Source organism: Podarcis liolepis (genome assembly GCF_965112155.1).
Source record: "Podarcis liolepis genome assembly, chromosome: 3".
Lineage (NCBI taxonomy): Eukaryota > Metazoa > Chordata > Lepidosauria > Squamata > Lacertidae > Podarcis > Podarcis liolepis.
This window is the reverse complement of record NC_139557.1, coordinates 62207454-62224550: the sequence shown is the minus strand read 5'-3', so window position 1 is coordinate 62224550 and position 17097 is coordinate 62207454. Positions and strand designations below refer to the sequence as shown.

Here is a 17097-nt window from a genome sequence, read left to right as displayed (position 1 = left end):
AATGCAGTGGACATGTTCCAAGGGACCATGGCCAAGGAAGGATTAGCCTCAGAGCTAAATCCAACCCTCTGGAACACACTACCTTATTTCCCCCTAATGCCAACAAGATGGGTATTTGGAAGAAGAAGTGGTTCCGCTTTGGGGAGATGCCAGCATCCTAATCTGGGGAGTGATTATCTGAGGCTTGAACTACCCTTTACCACCCTTCTTAAAAACATGCCTCTATTACTATCTACTTCTTAATCAGAGTTGTAAAGCAAAGTAGCTGACTTAGAAGCAATCTGTGGAAAATGTAAACACTGAAGAGAAAATAACCGCCCCACCCCTTTGGGAGCTTACACTGTTCTTTTATGTTTCTCATTTCATCCCATCCACTTTCAATTAGTACTTCCTGTTTAAACAATATCAGATTTTTCCATCAGATCTGTGGTGGAAAACTCATTCATCCATTCGGCATACGAGAGGTCAAGATCTTTATCTTTCTTCAAAGATTTGAGAAATAGAATTCCTGTCATTTGTGTGGTGGGAATAAGCAGCTGTAAGGAACAAACAAAACCATTCTAGAAACCGTGATATATGGCACAGAGCCGCCTCTTGCAGACAAGCCTATGTGTGGCTTATGCAAACAAGAAACATATTCATGGTTCTACACAGATAAGTGTAATTTTATACTTATCAGCTGGGATTCAAAGAGCCCATCTGTGAGCCAAAAGCAGTTGTGCTTTGATTCCGCCCATTACATGAATCGGTTTTCTTTTATTTATTACATTTATATAGCTTTAGTAGAGACTACATCATGATTCAAATTTAAACCTCTCTCTTCTTGAGAATTCAAGTACTTCTTACCTTTAACTTCTTTACAAATTTGAAATTTCTATGATGTCTATAGTTTGCAAAGTCAAAGCCCTTATTTTGCAAGTTCTGCTCAACCTTCTCCAGTCTGACTAGGTAAGTAAAACGAGCTTTGTACAAAGTGACACCAGGCTTCTTCTTAGGCTGCAAGATGATTCTTGGAAAGTATCTTATAACAATACTGGAAACTTTCTGTCCACAGCTGTCTCTCTTCTTCTGCAATATGTTTTATCATGTCAGCACCAGAGTAGTCACACATGTGCTGTGTTATGCTCCACATGAAGGAACTGATAAACATCTGAGAGTCCTGCTGTCCTAAAAGAGTTCGGAAGGAAGGAAAATGCCAGTTCCACAAAAAGCCGAGGGATAATTGATGAAATAATCCTAATACTGTAATCTATGAAATAGTTTTCTCATCATCTGTAAAGTTCACATACAATAAGATAACCTTAGAGAAAGTGTTGGTGTTTACTTCTTTTTTTAAAAGAACAATTACATGCATGATTTCCATCTGGTGTCCTTACACAACTAATATACAAATGATCAAAGGCTTCTAGTCAGTAGGACCTGGACAAGCAATTCATATATTTTGCTGCATTATATAATTAGCATTTACATATAATACGAGGGGTGGCATAAAAACAATGGCGGTTTGAGTAGGAACTGTGTAATGGACTGCTAGATGATTTGAAAAGATGAGGGCCAAACTAGATCTTCTGCAAAAGATCATGTAGATTTCTCATGAGTTTTAAAATTAAAAGTAGCCTTTCATGGCTGTAATGCAAGGGTGGAAGAACGTCAAGGAGAAGTCCTTAACACTGACTCCTCTTGCCATTTACCCGCTCACCTCAACTACCCACCCAAGCTACTTCTTCCCTAGCTTAGGGAAAAGAGGAAGGGTGGCTTATTTTAAGCAGAAAAAACAACCAAAAGGGAAAGAGTTAAATGTGTTTCCCCCATGCCATTTTTTCTGTTCTTTGTTGGGCATCCCAAGGCTGCTTTTCAGTGTGGTAAATCTACACATATCTGGGTGTAGCATCAGGTTTGGCCCTAAGGCAGGAGATTAATCAGTAGGAGTTAAGATTGCATAGCAAGGGTACACTACTCCAAAATGTGACATTTGCAAATGGAATGGTAGACAAATCTAAGCATCTTCCTGTGCAAACCTGTATACTCAGAATTAGGGATGGGGAAGAAATTTACATTTAAAGGTGAATCTATCAAATGTACACTTTCCAAAACCCTGTGAGAACTGAAACACAGTCATCCTCTGAAATTTGTACATATCTGAATTCTGCAATGCATTTCTCCAACCAATGTCTCAAAAAATATTGGGGGAAAGTGTGCATAAAAATGAACATATTCATGAAAATAACATAAAAATTCATTGTCAGGTTTGCATTATTCAAAACTGCATAAAAACATGTGTTTCTTAGAAGAAATTTGAACTGAAATGATAATTTTTTGAGGAATTTTTTTTTTAAAAAAATCACAACTTGCTGCAGAAATATGGAGAACTGAATTTAAGATTGGAAAAAGGAGAAATTGAGAGAACAAAAATGACAGACCTGGCCATCCCTACTCAGAATCAAGTCCCACCACATTCAATGATGTCTACTCCCAGGTCAATGTGAAGAGGTCTAAAAGGGCCAAGTGCACAAATGTGCCACATTCAATATATGTACTTAGAGCAACAAAAATGGATTTTAAAAAAGCAAAATAATATTCAGATTGGAGCTGCCAGAGATGCACAAGGGAAACTATGTTTTAATGTACAGGCAAAGTCTTTGCAGATTTTTGTATTGTGGATGTATGTTTTGTATTATTTTATTAACACTATGGATTGATACAAGTTTGTCATGGCCTTTGGTTAAACAATAAACTTAGGAACTACAAAAAGGCTGAAGATTGCTCAGTTCTACACATCAGTACAAAGAATAAGATTTGATTTTTTGATTTTTTTAAAAAAATCTTTAAATGGTTGAAGCAACTGAAATGTGCTATGAAGACAACCTGAGATAAGGATAAATTCTTTTCACAAATAAGCTGGTTATTTTCTAAAGGTGTAAATACAGATTTCCTCCTGACTAATATCTAAGAAAATATAATAGGGGTTTTCTTACACCATAACTAGCAGGTGTGTCTGTGACTCCTTTCTCATTTGAAACACAAGAGAAAATCCACAGATCCACTATATCATTGTGTGCTTTGATTTATATTTCCCCTTCCTTGTTCTAAAAGCTTAATACAGTTAATGTTTCCTAAAATAAAATATATTTCAGATTTATAGATGGTTGATTTTAAAAAACTAAAAATGTGTTCCATTTTTAAAGCTGAAATGTTGACATGTACAAAATGTAATAACTCAGCATTTTCAAACAAGCTTGCATGTGACCTGTGCAAATATGAAGTGACACAGCTGATGTGATAAATCTAACAGGAAGGATGGAGTCAGTTCCCAGAACCAGTGCTTCTTAATCTTGGGCAGTGTCTAATGCACCTTTCCACCTAAGGGAAGGGGTGTGGAAACAATACAATCATTTTCCTTAACGCAGAAGATTAAACAGAGCAGTGTTGAAGAGTTCATTTATCCTAGTTTCCCAAACCGAGGGGGGTGAAAACCTGATCAATAGCTCACGTTTAATATGATCAAGAAAATGAAGTCTAATTTCCAAGCACTGATTTTTCTAAAAATACTTTAATATTCAGTTACCCTGATGCAGCTCTATAAGCACAAAGAAGTTGTAGCTGCATGTGATAGCCCTGCCAGAATATCAGCAATCTGCTGTTCCATGCAAAGGAAGAAGAAAAAATGACTACATATTCTGGACATACACCTACCACCGCCCCTGACCAGCTGTTGGGTACGATGGCTGAATTTCTATCTGGGGTATACAAAACACAAGCCAAATATAGGCTGGTTAGATCTTGTGCTTGGGTCCTGTTTGCAAGTTGGCTACTGTGAGAATAGGATGCTGGGCTAGATAGGCCATTTCCTGATCCAGCAGGCTGTTCTTCCCTTCTTATGAACAGTTAACATCATAGTTCAAATTCCTGGACACTGGCACAAGAGCCTGCAATAAATCTAGATGCCAACTTTGCTGCCACATACACCCGGACAAACATCATTATTGGCCCCAATAACATCAAACATACCATCTCAGGCCTATTTAACTGTTCATCTTCCAACATTATATATGCTATCAAAGGCCAACAGTGACCTTCAGCTCTCTATATTGGACAAACAGGACAAACCTTACGCCAAAGAATAAATGGACATAAATCTGACATCAGAAATCATAAAACAGAGAAACCAATAGGAGAAGACTTCAGTCTCCCAGGACATTCTATACAAGATCTTAAAGTAGCTGTCTTATTGCAAAAGAATTTTAGAAATACAGTGGTACCTCGGGTTACATACGCTTCAGGTTACATATGCTTCAGGTTACAAACTCCACTAACCCAGAAATAGTACCTCGGGTTAAGAACTTTGCTTCAGGGTGAGAACAGAAATCGTGTAGCGATGGCGTAGCGGCAGCAGGAGACCCCATTAGCTAAATTGGTGCTTCAGGTTAAGAACAGTTTCAGGTTAAGAACGGACCTCCAGAACGAATTAAGTACTTAACCTGAGGAACCACTGTACACCTGAAAGAGAAGTTGCTAAATTACAACTCAGTACCAAATTAAAAACAATGGAGAGGCCTGGTCTGAACAGAGATATTGGATTCATGTCCCATTATACATGCTAAAGCTAATTTTGGTCATCTATCCCTTTAAAAATCCCTTGCCCTTCCCTGTGGAACAAACTGCCATCATTAACAGTCATCAACAGTTCTAAGGTTGTCGTGACCTCTGCTTCAGAGTATCTGAAGACATGTGTATACACACGAAAGCTCATACCTAGAAAGCTTATACTTAGCTGGTCTTTAAGGTGCTCCTGGAACATCTTTCATTTTTTAAAAAAAATATTTCATCATTGTTATTTATTATGACAGACCAACACAACAACATTATCTGAATCTGTATGACCTTGGGTTCGTCTTCTCTGAACCTCTCTTACATTCAACCTTGTTGTGTGTGATTGTAAGCTGTAAGGAAGCACAATTTGTGACACTAAACAACCCATTCACCGAATGCACATCTATTAAGGCATACTCAGTCCCTGGTGTAATTTTTTGCACACTAAAAGCACAAACTTTCTTTCACAAATATATGTATATTACCTATTATGTACAAAATATCATTTTCTTTTGTAGCTTAGACCACTGTCAGTGGAGTCAGTCATGTCCCACATTTATGATGTTTCTCCGCATGTGTATATTAGAGCACTAGTTTTGCAAAAATTAGCACAAACATAATGGATGAACTGACCCTAAAAATGGTAAGTAAAAATGTGCCTCCGAAATAATTTTCCAGACAGAGAGATGGGGGATTGGGGGTTGGGAAGCTATACATGAGTGCACATGAGTGTAACTTCATCACCACCTAGAGGACAGTGTAAGACTAAAACTAAGTTTTTACATTTACTTTCTTGCAAGTACCGGTAATAGCCATACATAGCCTGTTACAGTAATATTATGCTTTTATAGTAATAGTCTATTATAGTATACTATTCTTTCACGTAGAAACCAGAAATCCAGTTGGCTTGTGAAAACAGCATTCTTCCCTGCCAAGATTCATGTTTGAGTTGTCTCAATGTTGTTCTCTCCACATTCATGGGAACATCTTCCATTTGTTTAGGCCCATGTCTGTAGCAAAATAAAATAGTAACAGTCTAGACTGCTGACATTGCTCATCTGCTAGGCCAAACCTGCTTCTTTGCTTTTTATCCCTCTGCAAACAAACACATTTGCACAAAAACATACACAAACATACACACATAATGGTTCTCTCCTGGTTGCTAGGCAGTCACTGAATTATTTCTTAGAGTTTCTCTGTTGTTCTCGAAAAGTAACTAAACTTCAAGGCTGAATATCTTTTTGCAAAAGTTAAATTCCTAACTTACAAACACAGCTTTGACTCATAACAAACGTGTAGTATAACATTTGAGACGTCTGATAACATCTGACAATTTTATGTACAGTTAAATACATAAAAGCATTTGTGGTGATCACACAGGGTCCCTGGACGTTTAACGGTCTATTGATCCCTGTGTCACCACTGTGCTTGCTTCCCCGCTGCCACCAACCAGTTACTCTCGGGTAAAACACTGAGTCCAGACAGTTGTTAAAAGTGAACCAAATAAACAAATTTATTTTATAAACATTAACAAGTTTATGGTTTCTCAGATAATATTCCTGTCAGTATCTTAACTTTAGTTTCTTTACCGGCCTATACCTTCCTAATACCTTCTGACTGATTATCTCAACTGTTTGACTGACGCCTCTTAACAAATTCTCTCTCTCACACCAGACTAGCCCAACCCACACTTATCTTCTCTGTCTCTTCTAACTCCAGACTGTCTTCTCAACCACCCTAACTCTAACTCCTTCCCTTGGGTTCCCATTGGTTAGTCATTTTACAATTAGTTAACCCTTTCCTTATGAACCCAGTATGATGTCACACACCTAGGAGGGAAAACGCCACAGCATTATATATGAATAAATGTCTCTAATGAACATTTATTTTCTAGGTTGCCAAATGCATAAGTTGGCTTGAGTATTTACTAGGTTTGCCTATTTTAAATCAGAACCAGTAAAGGCGGTGAAGGTCCTGTGTGAGTGCCTGGAGGCGGTTGGAGGATGGATGGCAGCTAACAGATTGAGGTTTAATCCTGACAAGAGAGAAGTAGTTTTTGGGGGACAGGGGGCGGGCGGGTGTGGGGGATTCCCTGGTCCTGAATGGGGTAACTGTGCCCCTGAAGGACCAGGTGCACAGCCTGGGAGTCATTTTGGACTCACAGTTGTCCATGGAGGCACAGGTTAATTCTGTGTCCAGGGCAGCTGTCTACCAGCTCCACCTGGTATGCAGGCTAAAACCCTACCTGCCCGCGGACTGTCTCACCAGAGTGGTGCATGCTCTGGTTATCTCCTGCTTGGACTACTGCAATGCGCTCTACCTTTGAAGGTGACTCGGAAACTGCAATTAATCCAGAATGCGGCAGCTAGACTGGTGACTGGGAGTGGCCACCGGGACCACATAACACAGGTTCTGAGAGATCTGCATTGGCTCCCTGTACGTTTCCGAGCACAATTCAAAGTGTTGGTGCTGACCTTTAAAGCCCTAAACGGCCTCGGTCCAGTATACCTGAAGGAGCGTCTCCACCCACATCGTTCAGCCCGGACACTGAGATCCACTGCCGATGGCCTTCTGGCGGTTCCCTCCCTGCCAGAAGTGAGGTTACATGGAACCAGGCAGAGGGCCTTCTCAGTAGTGGCGCTTGTCCTGTGGAACACCATCCCAGCAGATGTCAAGGCAATAAACAACTATTTTACTTTTAAAAGACAACTGAAGGCAGCCCTCTTTAGGGAAGTTTTTAGTGTCTAATGCTGTATTGTTTTGAATATTCAGTTGGAAGCCGCCCAGAGTGGCTGGGGAAACCCAGCCTGATGGGCGAGGTATAAATAATAATAATAATAATAATAATAATAATAATAATAATTATTATTATTATTATTATTATTATTTAAAACCATGTTTCAACATACAAGAGGCTTCTTCTTCTTTGGCAATCACTCGTAGCCAAGATTGTCTACCATAAACACGGTTTTAACAGAGAGTCTGTAAGTGACTGTGGAGGCCAATTCTGGATTCACACGTCCTTCCACAGTGGGGACATTGGTTTTCCTGCGGGAGTTGATCATGGTGTGGATTTGCCAAGCCGGCCTTCCTCTTAGCACGTTTCTCCCTTAGTCCTGAGTTAGCATTTTAATCCTTACATGGCAACCCTATACTGTTATGTCTCCTAGATACTGTGGACAGGAAAAGTGGGATAGAAATTTTCCCCACAAATAAAAATATTTACTTTTAAACTTTTTTTATTGTGATTTTCAAAGCGTCCTACCTTTCTGTATTATTTTTTTAGTAAGGGTAAGGGTACTCCCAGGCAACACGTTTGCTGTGTTTTCCCCAGAAAAGCGTAAAAAAAAAAAATCCCATCTGGGGGGTGAGTATGGGCTGGCATTTTCATGTCAACAACGCCATGTGAGAAGTACCCCGGTACCGAACAACCTACCAAAACAACCATATTAGCAGCAGACAGAACGAGACGCAACTTCGCACACGTTTGGCTTGCGCATGCGCGTAGGCCCGTGGACGCCCTTGTTTCCTTGGCAGCCGTCAGCTTGTTTGAGGCGAAACCATTTGGGGCAAAGGGGGGTGACGGAAGAGGCGAGGAACGGAATGAAAGGGAAGGCCAATCGACCGGCAGGGTGAAGAAGCCGTCGGCGGCATCGGACGTAGCCAGCAGAGTCGGAGGCGGCGTAGGCAGCGGCCGTTGAATACAGCGCGGAGCAATCGAGGGTTGGAAGTAAGTTTCTAACCCCCTCCCCCTTTTTACTGAGTTCCCACCAGGACCTGCTACGTGTCTGGTTGGGAGGGGGGAGATGGCGGCGCAAAGCCCGAAAAAAAAGAAGCGTAGGCGGCCTCTGTGCAGGGGCTTCGTCTCTCCTGAGGGCGGCCAAGGCGCGGCCGACATTCTAAGCGGGAGGGGACTCCTGAGGGCGGTTATTTCCAATCCAGAACTGTGGCGAATAGGCGAGGGGCGGAGGGAGGCGCTTATGCCCAAGAGGCTTCACAGTCGGCGGCGCTTTGTCGGGGCGCTGAGCCGGGAGGCCTTCATAGCACGCAGCTTCCACGCGTCATCCTCAGCCGCCGGCGAGCAACTGCCACGGAGGCCGGTTGGAATCCCAACGGCTTTAGCGCGCTGCCTGCCGCCTCACAGCGCCAGCTGTTCCTCCCACACAGCTACCGGCGGCCTCTGCGTTCTTTTCCGTTAGAGGAACGGCAGCCAGCGCCCAGGCGGTTCCTAACGGAGAAACCTGAGAGGGGTGTGTGAGGGGGGAGAACAGAGTAAGCGAGGAATGCAAGAAGACTACGAGTCCCAGCAGCCCCAGCCAGCACTACATCTCCCGTGGTTCACCTATGACAGAATGAGGTCCTGTTAGGAGACGGAGCATGTACCTTGAAGAGGAGGAGGGAGGTGGGCGTGCGCGCCTCTTCAGAAAGCAGCGCCGATTGGCTGAGGCGGAGTGCGAGGGCGGGACTACAGTAGCATCGCCTTGGCTCGAGAAAGAAGGGAGCTCAAAATGTGAATCAAACCCGGTGATTTCGGTTGTGGCCGTTATTAAGGGCTGCGCTCTCCTCTCCGGGTTGCTTAAATATGGAGTGGGCTAGAGAAACTTAAGAATCGAAAAGCGACGATGCCCCATGAAGCTCCCTTTTTCTTTGGTGTTTGAATTCGTAGTGCTTCCCACTTTAGGATCGCCTCTGCTCGTGGGTGGTCCCCAGGCTGCGCATATTTACTTGGAAGCACTGTAAGTCCCTCTGGGATCCAGTAGGGCTTGATCCTACGCAAGAAAGAGCTTTTAATCTGAAGTTAACGCTCCTACACAGATGTGCCTAGGGATGTCAGTTCTCCTCCTTAATAGCAATCCTATGCGGAGGGGTAACTTCCATTGAGTAATGAGTGTCATTATCTCTCTCCCTATGGCTGTGAACTGACTTCTTCATGTACATAGTCTACTGGCAATCCCAAACCGCACCAGTGTCATTAATGATTCCACGATGTGCTATGTAGTTGACTGTTGGGGTTGGCTGTAGCAAAGAAGATCAGCTTTAAATCCTTGCTTTGTTCTGAAACTCATTTGATGGGGGGAGCTGTGGCCTTTGAAATTAGCCAGTTCTAATCTGCCTCATGTGCAGTTAGACTAAAGGGAATGATGTTAGACTAAAGGGAATAGTGAGATAATTGAGAATAATTACAGATAAGGATACAATAAATTTCAAGTATATTTAAGTATAGTTACTTAAGAATCACATGAAATATGATGCTTCTCTGTGTCTTGTTAAAGATGCAAATGACAGTGCGTGGAATCAGACAAGAAGAACTATAACATTATATTTCAATGTTATCTAGATGTCAGAAAATATATCAAAATGAAAATCTATAAAAGATGGGCATATGTGCATCCATTCCTTCTTTACTATACTGTATACATTATGTGGAATGACAAATTATTCTAAATACAGCTTTTCCACTATTAGGGGAAATATGTATGTCATTTTTATTTGTGTTTTTATAATGCAATCTGGATTAGGCAATTCCTGCACTGGAAATCTCACTTTCTTCTGCCTATTTGAGTTGAATGATGAAATCATTTCTATTTAGAGATGGGATTACAATTAGTGAACATCCTTATCTTATTCAGGTTGCTTAAAGGACTATATTTACACTCTTTCCCTCTCCATTGACGTTTGTCTTGTTTGTTGCTTAATCCAACTGCATTGCTAATACATATAAAGCACACTGTGTAATCCTATCCTTTATTCAGAAATAAGTCCGGTTCAGTTCAGTGGTAAGTGCAATATAGTATTCCATCCTTAATTGCTTTTGTTGACATTAATTAAAAATGTAGGGAAGTGTAATGCATACAGTAGGTAGCCATATAATTGTTAAAATGCCTTAAGGCAAAAGACAACAGTAACAGTCTGCACAGGGTATTCAGGAAGATGATGGCTTAACTCTGCATGATATCTTTGTGATGGAAAGGACTAATTGTATTAACCATGATACCTTTTTAAGTAAAAAAAAGTCATGTGTAAATCTAAAATAAAATTTCTAACACCTAGAAGTATTTGAACAGAAATATTTAATTAGAGGAAAAATGTAAAAAGTATTCTGAATGTGGATTATATTACCGGTATATTATATTATATTATATTATATTATATTATATTATATTATATTATATTATATTATATTGAAACACAATCAAAACTTTATTTGGAAATTATTTTCATTGGAATATTTATTTTTTAAACTTTTTTACTGTTAAGACAGTATAACTCACAAGCATACATTTTCATTATATTGTTTTAATTTGAAGAACAAAGTGAAGATATTGCAAACTGTTAAGAACATGATTTTATCATGCCCAAAGATGCCTGGAAAAAAGTTAAGATCAACTTTGAAGCTGATCGAGCTTCCATTCTTTGTATACATTCTTTATGTCACTGATTTGTTAAATAAAAATGTTTTGTTTCAAATGGAAAATTTTCCATAACAATTTTTTCCTTGCACATCATTGGTTTTGAATACAAACAATGTAGATATGCAATGTTTAGATCTTTGCTTATATATTGTGTTGATCCTGATAACATATGTAATTACCATATTTTTTGCTCTATAAGACGCACCAGACCACAAGACGCACCTAGTTTTTGGAGGAGGAAAACAAGAAAAAATATATTCTGACTCTCAGAAGCCAGAACAGCAAGAGGGATCGCTGCACAGTGAAAGCAGCAATCCCTCTTGCTGTTCTGGCTTCTGGGATAGCTGCACAGCCTGCATTCGCTCCATAAGATGCACACACATTTCCCCTTACTTTTTAGGAGGAGAGCAAAAAATACGGTAGTTCTTGTTATGAAACGTTGGCAGTTTTACATCAAGATGCAAGACATAAGTTCTAAATCTTGATATCCAAGGGCAGCTTTATATGGATTCCCTTCCTTCTTTATTGGCAGGGGGTGGAACCTTATACTGAGGGCCACATTCCTCTGAAATAATCTTTTGGATGCCTTATATTGGCAGTGGGCAGAGGCAGTGGCGTAGCATGGGGGGTGCAGGGGGGCCCGGCCACACCGGGCGCAACATCTGGGGGTTAGGGTTAGGGGGCGCAAATCCACGGGTTAGGGGGCGCAAATTACTTGCCTTGCCCCGGGTGCTGACAACCCACGCTACACCACTGGGCAGAGGCAGAGTTGGCAGTGGTTGGGCTAAAAGTCTTCTAGAAAGGCTACCGTTTCAAACCTAAACGTTTTCTAGAAATTTCCTGCAATTTCCAACCTGAAGCAGCCCCAGGTAAAACATCTTGTAATAGTCCAGTGTTGAGGTTAACAGAACATAGATAACTGTGGCTAGACCATCTCTTTTTAGGAGAGTTATAGTTGGTATATCAGCCTCTGCCCATAGATGGCTCTTTGTGCTACTAAGGCTTTATGACCCTTAAGAGGTAAAGGTGAATCTAGTAGCACTCCCAGAATGCACATCTAATCATTTTAAGGAGTATACATTCCCTTTCGTAGTTGCTGAACACCATCACACTTATTAGACAAGTTTATGGACCCTGTTCTGGTCCACTGCTGTTCCCAAACACTGGTTCAGCACTTTTTCTGACTTACCTGCAAAAGACAGCTAGTCTTGGGTGTCATCATCAGATCAATGACACTCAACTCCACATATGTAGGTGACCTCTGAACAACTTGCCGAAGAAAATGATCTTTTCAACTGGCTGGTTGGGTCCAGTGAGCATCCTTTGAATCTGTGGCAAGAGAACAGGATATTTCCTTACTTATTTTATTAACAAAATCCAACTTCAGTGGTTTTCCTAAATCTGTTCTGCTCCCACCATTTCATATAACTTGGACCCTTTTCACTCTTAACTTACCAATAACCTGCTAGCTGTGATATAAAGCCAGACAGATATATGTACTATATTTAGGAAATATATTGTTCATTACAAGATTATGTAGCGTACAAGCTTCTTGCTCAGCGCTGTTCTCTCCTCATCTCTTATGCCTGACCCAAGTGATTCAGATACCCCAACAAGTCTTTTGCCACCAAGACACTGCCTTTCTTGTACGTATTCTTTCTCAAGCCTCTTCCTCTGCTGTCTTCGGGCAGTGCACCACAAACACCATGAACTCCTTCACTGACCAGCACAGACTGACTTCTAGCTGACTAGCACCCTGCCATATATACACTTCTTCTGGCCCTCCAGTCCAGCCCCAGCCAATCACATGGTCTAACAGAAAATTCTAACCCTGCAGCCACCAACCAGAACACTGCTTCTTTTGCATATTGAGAATTCTCTCTCTAACCGCTCCTGAGCTGTCAGCTGAAGTCTCCCAGTGACAGCTGAACCAACTTCCACCTGACCAGACAGGACTCCCCACATTAAACATTACAATGCACATTACCATACAAATGACAGAATCCAATCCACATTAAAACTGAATTCAAATAAGCAAGATGTCTTCACAGGGTTGAAGGAAGCATTCTTCAGGAATGATCCTAACAGCTGCTTCATTTAAGGTGGCCGAGACTACCCCTCCCTGCCAAAGAGGTGTTTAAAAATCTGGACCCAGCTTGTCGGTCCTCCCTGCTGGATTCAATGAGCTGGGAAGGGCAACGGTCAACCTTGCAAGTGGTGGGCCATTTTATTAAGCTGGGTTTTAATGTAGCCTGTGTTAGTTTGTGGCACTGCACTGGTGTCATAGTCAACTCTGACAGTTGCACTGGCCTGTCTTCACAGAATTAAATGCAGCTTCCATGTGGCAGGTGCAGTGTCACAGGCTGGCCTCTGCCAGTCAGCAGTTAAGTCCCATCTGTCCCTCGTGAATGTTGCTTGTGCACTAGAGTTATTCTTTCACAACTTTTTACACAAAAAGCTATTCATGTGGAGTGGTTCACTGCTCTAAGGCATAGCTGTTTGAGGTGAATGAGCTCAGGAGACATCTGAGTTGGGTTTTCACACCTATGCAGACTCCCCACACCCAAATAGCACACAGAAACAATCGTTTTCACTGTTGTGAAAGTAACAACTGTAATCACATGATAGACTGCTTCACCTGAACAACCTACCACTGATAACAGCTACCATAAGGACTTGTACAAAGCAGCTTCTATGCAGTGGCCATGACATGTATACTGACTTCAAACACTACATAGCACATAAATGCGCAGCGAGGGTAGCCAGGAGGAGTGAGGCAAGCAGAAGTATAAACGACTGCCCATGTTTCTGAAGCCCTTTTTGGCCAATGCATTAACCAAATTACAGTACATGATAAATTGAGCTAAGTCATAATTGTTTGGTTGCACATGCTAGCCAGGATTTTAGGAAGGGCATAGTATAGGATTACATCACAGCAAGCACTTCTGTAGAGCAAATGGTTAAGCTACAGCAAGGGAGCATTCCTGGTGGCTAAGCTACAGGTGTAGTGTTTTCTTTCTGTTGAGAGCTCTTCCACCCTACGTGTGAGCATGTAGAATTTGCATGCAGGCTGGTTTTTTTGGTGCTTGAAGATCAGGTGGTTATAGTGGGGTGCCATGTCAGATGCATTGAATTCATTTATGCAACATTTGTCAGATGCAGTGAACTCATTTATATAAACTATAAATTATTGCACCAAATCTTCAGCAGGTGGGGCTAGAACCATTGGAAAACCAAACATGAGATTGCATGAATTCAGAGAATTCATGTCTAGCTTTCCTCTCCCTGTCTTCTTGTACTTATTATGCCAGTTAATTATTCTGAGGCAAAGTGTGCATAACCCCAGGCACAATGACCTAGAAATGTATTTGAAGCAAATAAGAATTTTGGTCAATCACCGAAGGCACTGAAACTAGCATAGGCGCTCTACCTGCCACTACAATCTTAAACATTTGCAGTAGTGTGTATATGGCATCACTGAAGTTTTGTAACACTATTCATTATATTATTCCTCACTTTAATTCAGACTTAGTGTGGTGCACTGCACTGGTGTATCTGTTAGTGCATCAAAATGTTGCTGGCTGATTAGTTAAGACATTATTTTAGAAGTCATTAAGGGGACCTGGTTGATTAGGTTTAACCAGTTGCTGCTGCATTAGGTCTGAGAATTTTGCTTACTGGTTTTTTCTTTTGATTTATATCTGTCTTACTGGCTTCCCTCCAGCCCTATATATTTTTTCTTGATGGTGATTTCTGTGGGCCTTCTTATGGACCAATTCACAGAGAATAAACCTTAAAACACATTTTTGCTTCCATGGGTTCTGCTTTTAGATATTTAGTTTACATAGAATAAGTCTACAACTCTATACCCATTTCCTGAGAGTAAAGCACAATGAACTCTGCTTTGGACTATAGGACTGTCTTGTAAATCAAACTTTAAACAGTGAGTTGTTTAATTAAAAGAAGAAAACTTTACACAATTTAGGATCTAGAGAGCCAACTTAGATGAGCTAGGGCTATTGTCCATTGAGGGAGATTAGGATTTTCAACAGGATATTCTTGTCAACCCATGCTGTAATACCAAACTTCTATTTGTTTTATTTTTAAATTTTATATCCCACTCTTCCTCCTACTGGACCTTTTGCAATTACCATGTTTTAGAAGTCTTTGGCAAGTAGCATGGGGGTCTGTAGTTGAAGAGACTCATGTCTATTGAAGAATTCATTAAACAGTCCTTTGGATCCTAGACTTGCTGTTGATAAAATTAAGTACTTGCTTCATCCTTAATGTAAAGTGATAAAATACAATAAAAATATTGGATGGCTGACAGTTCAAGCATCATGAACAAGGGGTGATGTTCAAGTATGAGTGTCCACAGATGGAAGACAATTTGTTAGCTGAACAGGGAGGCAGGCAGTTTTCAGCCGTTCTCCTGTCTCCACACCCTTCAGCGCCCTGTGCTCCCCTTAAATCTCTTCCAGAAATGGCCCTTTGGAGTAGATTTAGAAGGTGTAGTAAAATGAAGTCAGGAGGGCAATTAAGTCTCCCCTTTTCCCATAAGGTGATAGTCACCATTCCATTTTACCCGAAGTTAATAAGCCTGCAACACCTTTTCATGTTGTGTCTGATAGTTTGTGTTAGATTGTTCACTGATAGTTGTCTTTTTCAGTGTTACTGTCCTATAACATATTCTGGTCTTCTTTGCAGAATGAAGAAAAGTGAAATGTGTTGAGTTGCCTTTGAGGGTCATGAAAATGCCAGCAGGTATGTAGTATACGGGCTATAGTATTTTTACCTTTTGCGTTGTATGAACCATTTACTGTTAAATTTTATCTGTATAAAGAAGGGTTCTTATTACTGATTAGTATTTCCAGCATTGCAGACCTGGGTCCTGTTCCAGAGATGATAACTGTATGCCCAAAGACCCTGACAGCAACTAGTAGTGCATGTTGATATGCATCCATGTCTGCATTGTGATGCAGTAGCTAGTTCGCAAGGAAAGAATCGGCAGTATTATCACCACAGTGTCTGCTTCTTTAACTCTTAGCAGAAATGGGATTTCAGATCCACCCTGCCAATCAGCACTTAGGCTTTTTACAATGAGGTTTGGCTGATTGGAAACGGTATTTGTTCTTGTTTTCTATGGCTAGCAGGAGTCATGGCCTCATATTATCAGGGATCGCCAACTTTTTGGGGCCTGTTTCCAACAGGAAACACTATTGTCAGCACCACACACAGCGACCAAGCACACACTACAACCTTTTCTATTGATGACAATTGAATTATTTGTTTATTTATTAATAAATAAATAAATAAATAAATGGATTGTGGATTGTGATGAAACGTCTGCGGTTCTAAGAAAGCCTTTTTCAGACCTAATTTCAGCAGGGGAAGGAAGAACGTCTGCAGGGACCTTGGGTTCACCTTTGGCATGAATGGAAGATGATAACTGGGCTGTGACAGCCATTTTGAGCTAATAAGCTAATGAAAGTGATGAAACTGCTGTTTGACCTTTTCAGTGGAGAGTGAAGCCAAGGCAAAAACCAAGGTTCGTTTTGAAGAAATATTCAAGAGCCATGCTGACCTAGCAGATAAAAAGAAATTGAAGAAGAAAGCATTAGGCACGCCAGAGAACATTGTGGTGAGTTGGCTACTCTGTGAAACTTTGTTTGCCTGTCTTGGCAAAAGGGTTTTAAAAGAGCAAAACTTAGTGTCTCATGCTCAATTCCTTAAGAAGTATGAAGAAAAGTGGACTGTTCTTTGCAGTTAATTTCTTTTGGAAAGCAGAAATTGTTGCAGCCTTGGGGTTACAAATACCAGTACTTCAATCTCATGATTTAGAAAAGCACGGCCTTCAGATTCATGACGGCTGTTTCTTTTACTATTACGCTGTTGGTAGTGGAAGTGGCTCACTATACTAATTTGTCCTTTTCCATACATGAAGGAGGTTCTGTGAATGTGAAAAGAAAAGCACTTTAATTATCATTTTAATATATGTTGTTTTATTGATGCTTATATTGAGAAAAAAGGGTACTAGTACTTTATGCAGATATCTAAGTTCTGTGTGTCTCATCCACACTCTGTACATTTGGTT

At 40.8% G+C, this 17097-nt stretch overlaps 1 protein-coding gene and 1 long non-coding RNA gene across 7 annotated transcripts in view; one reads left to right on the top strand and one right to left on the bottom strand.

Annotated features, from left to right (window-relative positions):
- Positions 1–287: 287 nt before the first annotated feature.
- On the bottom strand, positions 288–8084 carry LOC310704569. The gene is made up of 3 exons (XR_014524884.1): positions 8027–8084; positions 4862–5600; positions 288–1162 (listed from the first exon to the last, which is right to left on the bottom strand). It is a non-coding gene; the product is annotated as an uncharacterized lncRNA (long non-coding RNA).
- A 9-nt stretch (positions 8085–8093) lies between these two features.
- Positions 8094–17097, top strand: part of AHI1 (Abelson helper integration site 1) — a 63831-nt gene continuing 54827 nt past the window's right edge. For 2 of the 6 annotated variants that reach the window (XR_014524832.1, XM_083498051.1), the window contains exons 1-3: positions 8102–8320; positions 15711–15767; positions 16523–16644. Coding sequence is in view for 5 of the 6 variants with exons in the window: in XM_083498051.1 (XP_083354177.1) it covers positions 15752–15767; positions 16523–16644 (138 nt within the window). In the remaining variant the exon portion in view is untranslated. Of the gene's footprint in view, positions 8321–9066; positions 9327–12911; positions 13221–15710; positions 15768–16522; positions 16645–17097 lie in introns of those variants that run through there. The other 4 variants (XM_083498047.1, XM_083498048.1, XM_083498050.1 and 1 more) reach the window with 4 other exon arrangements.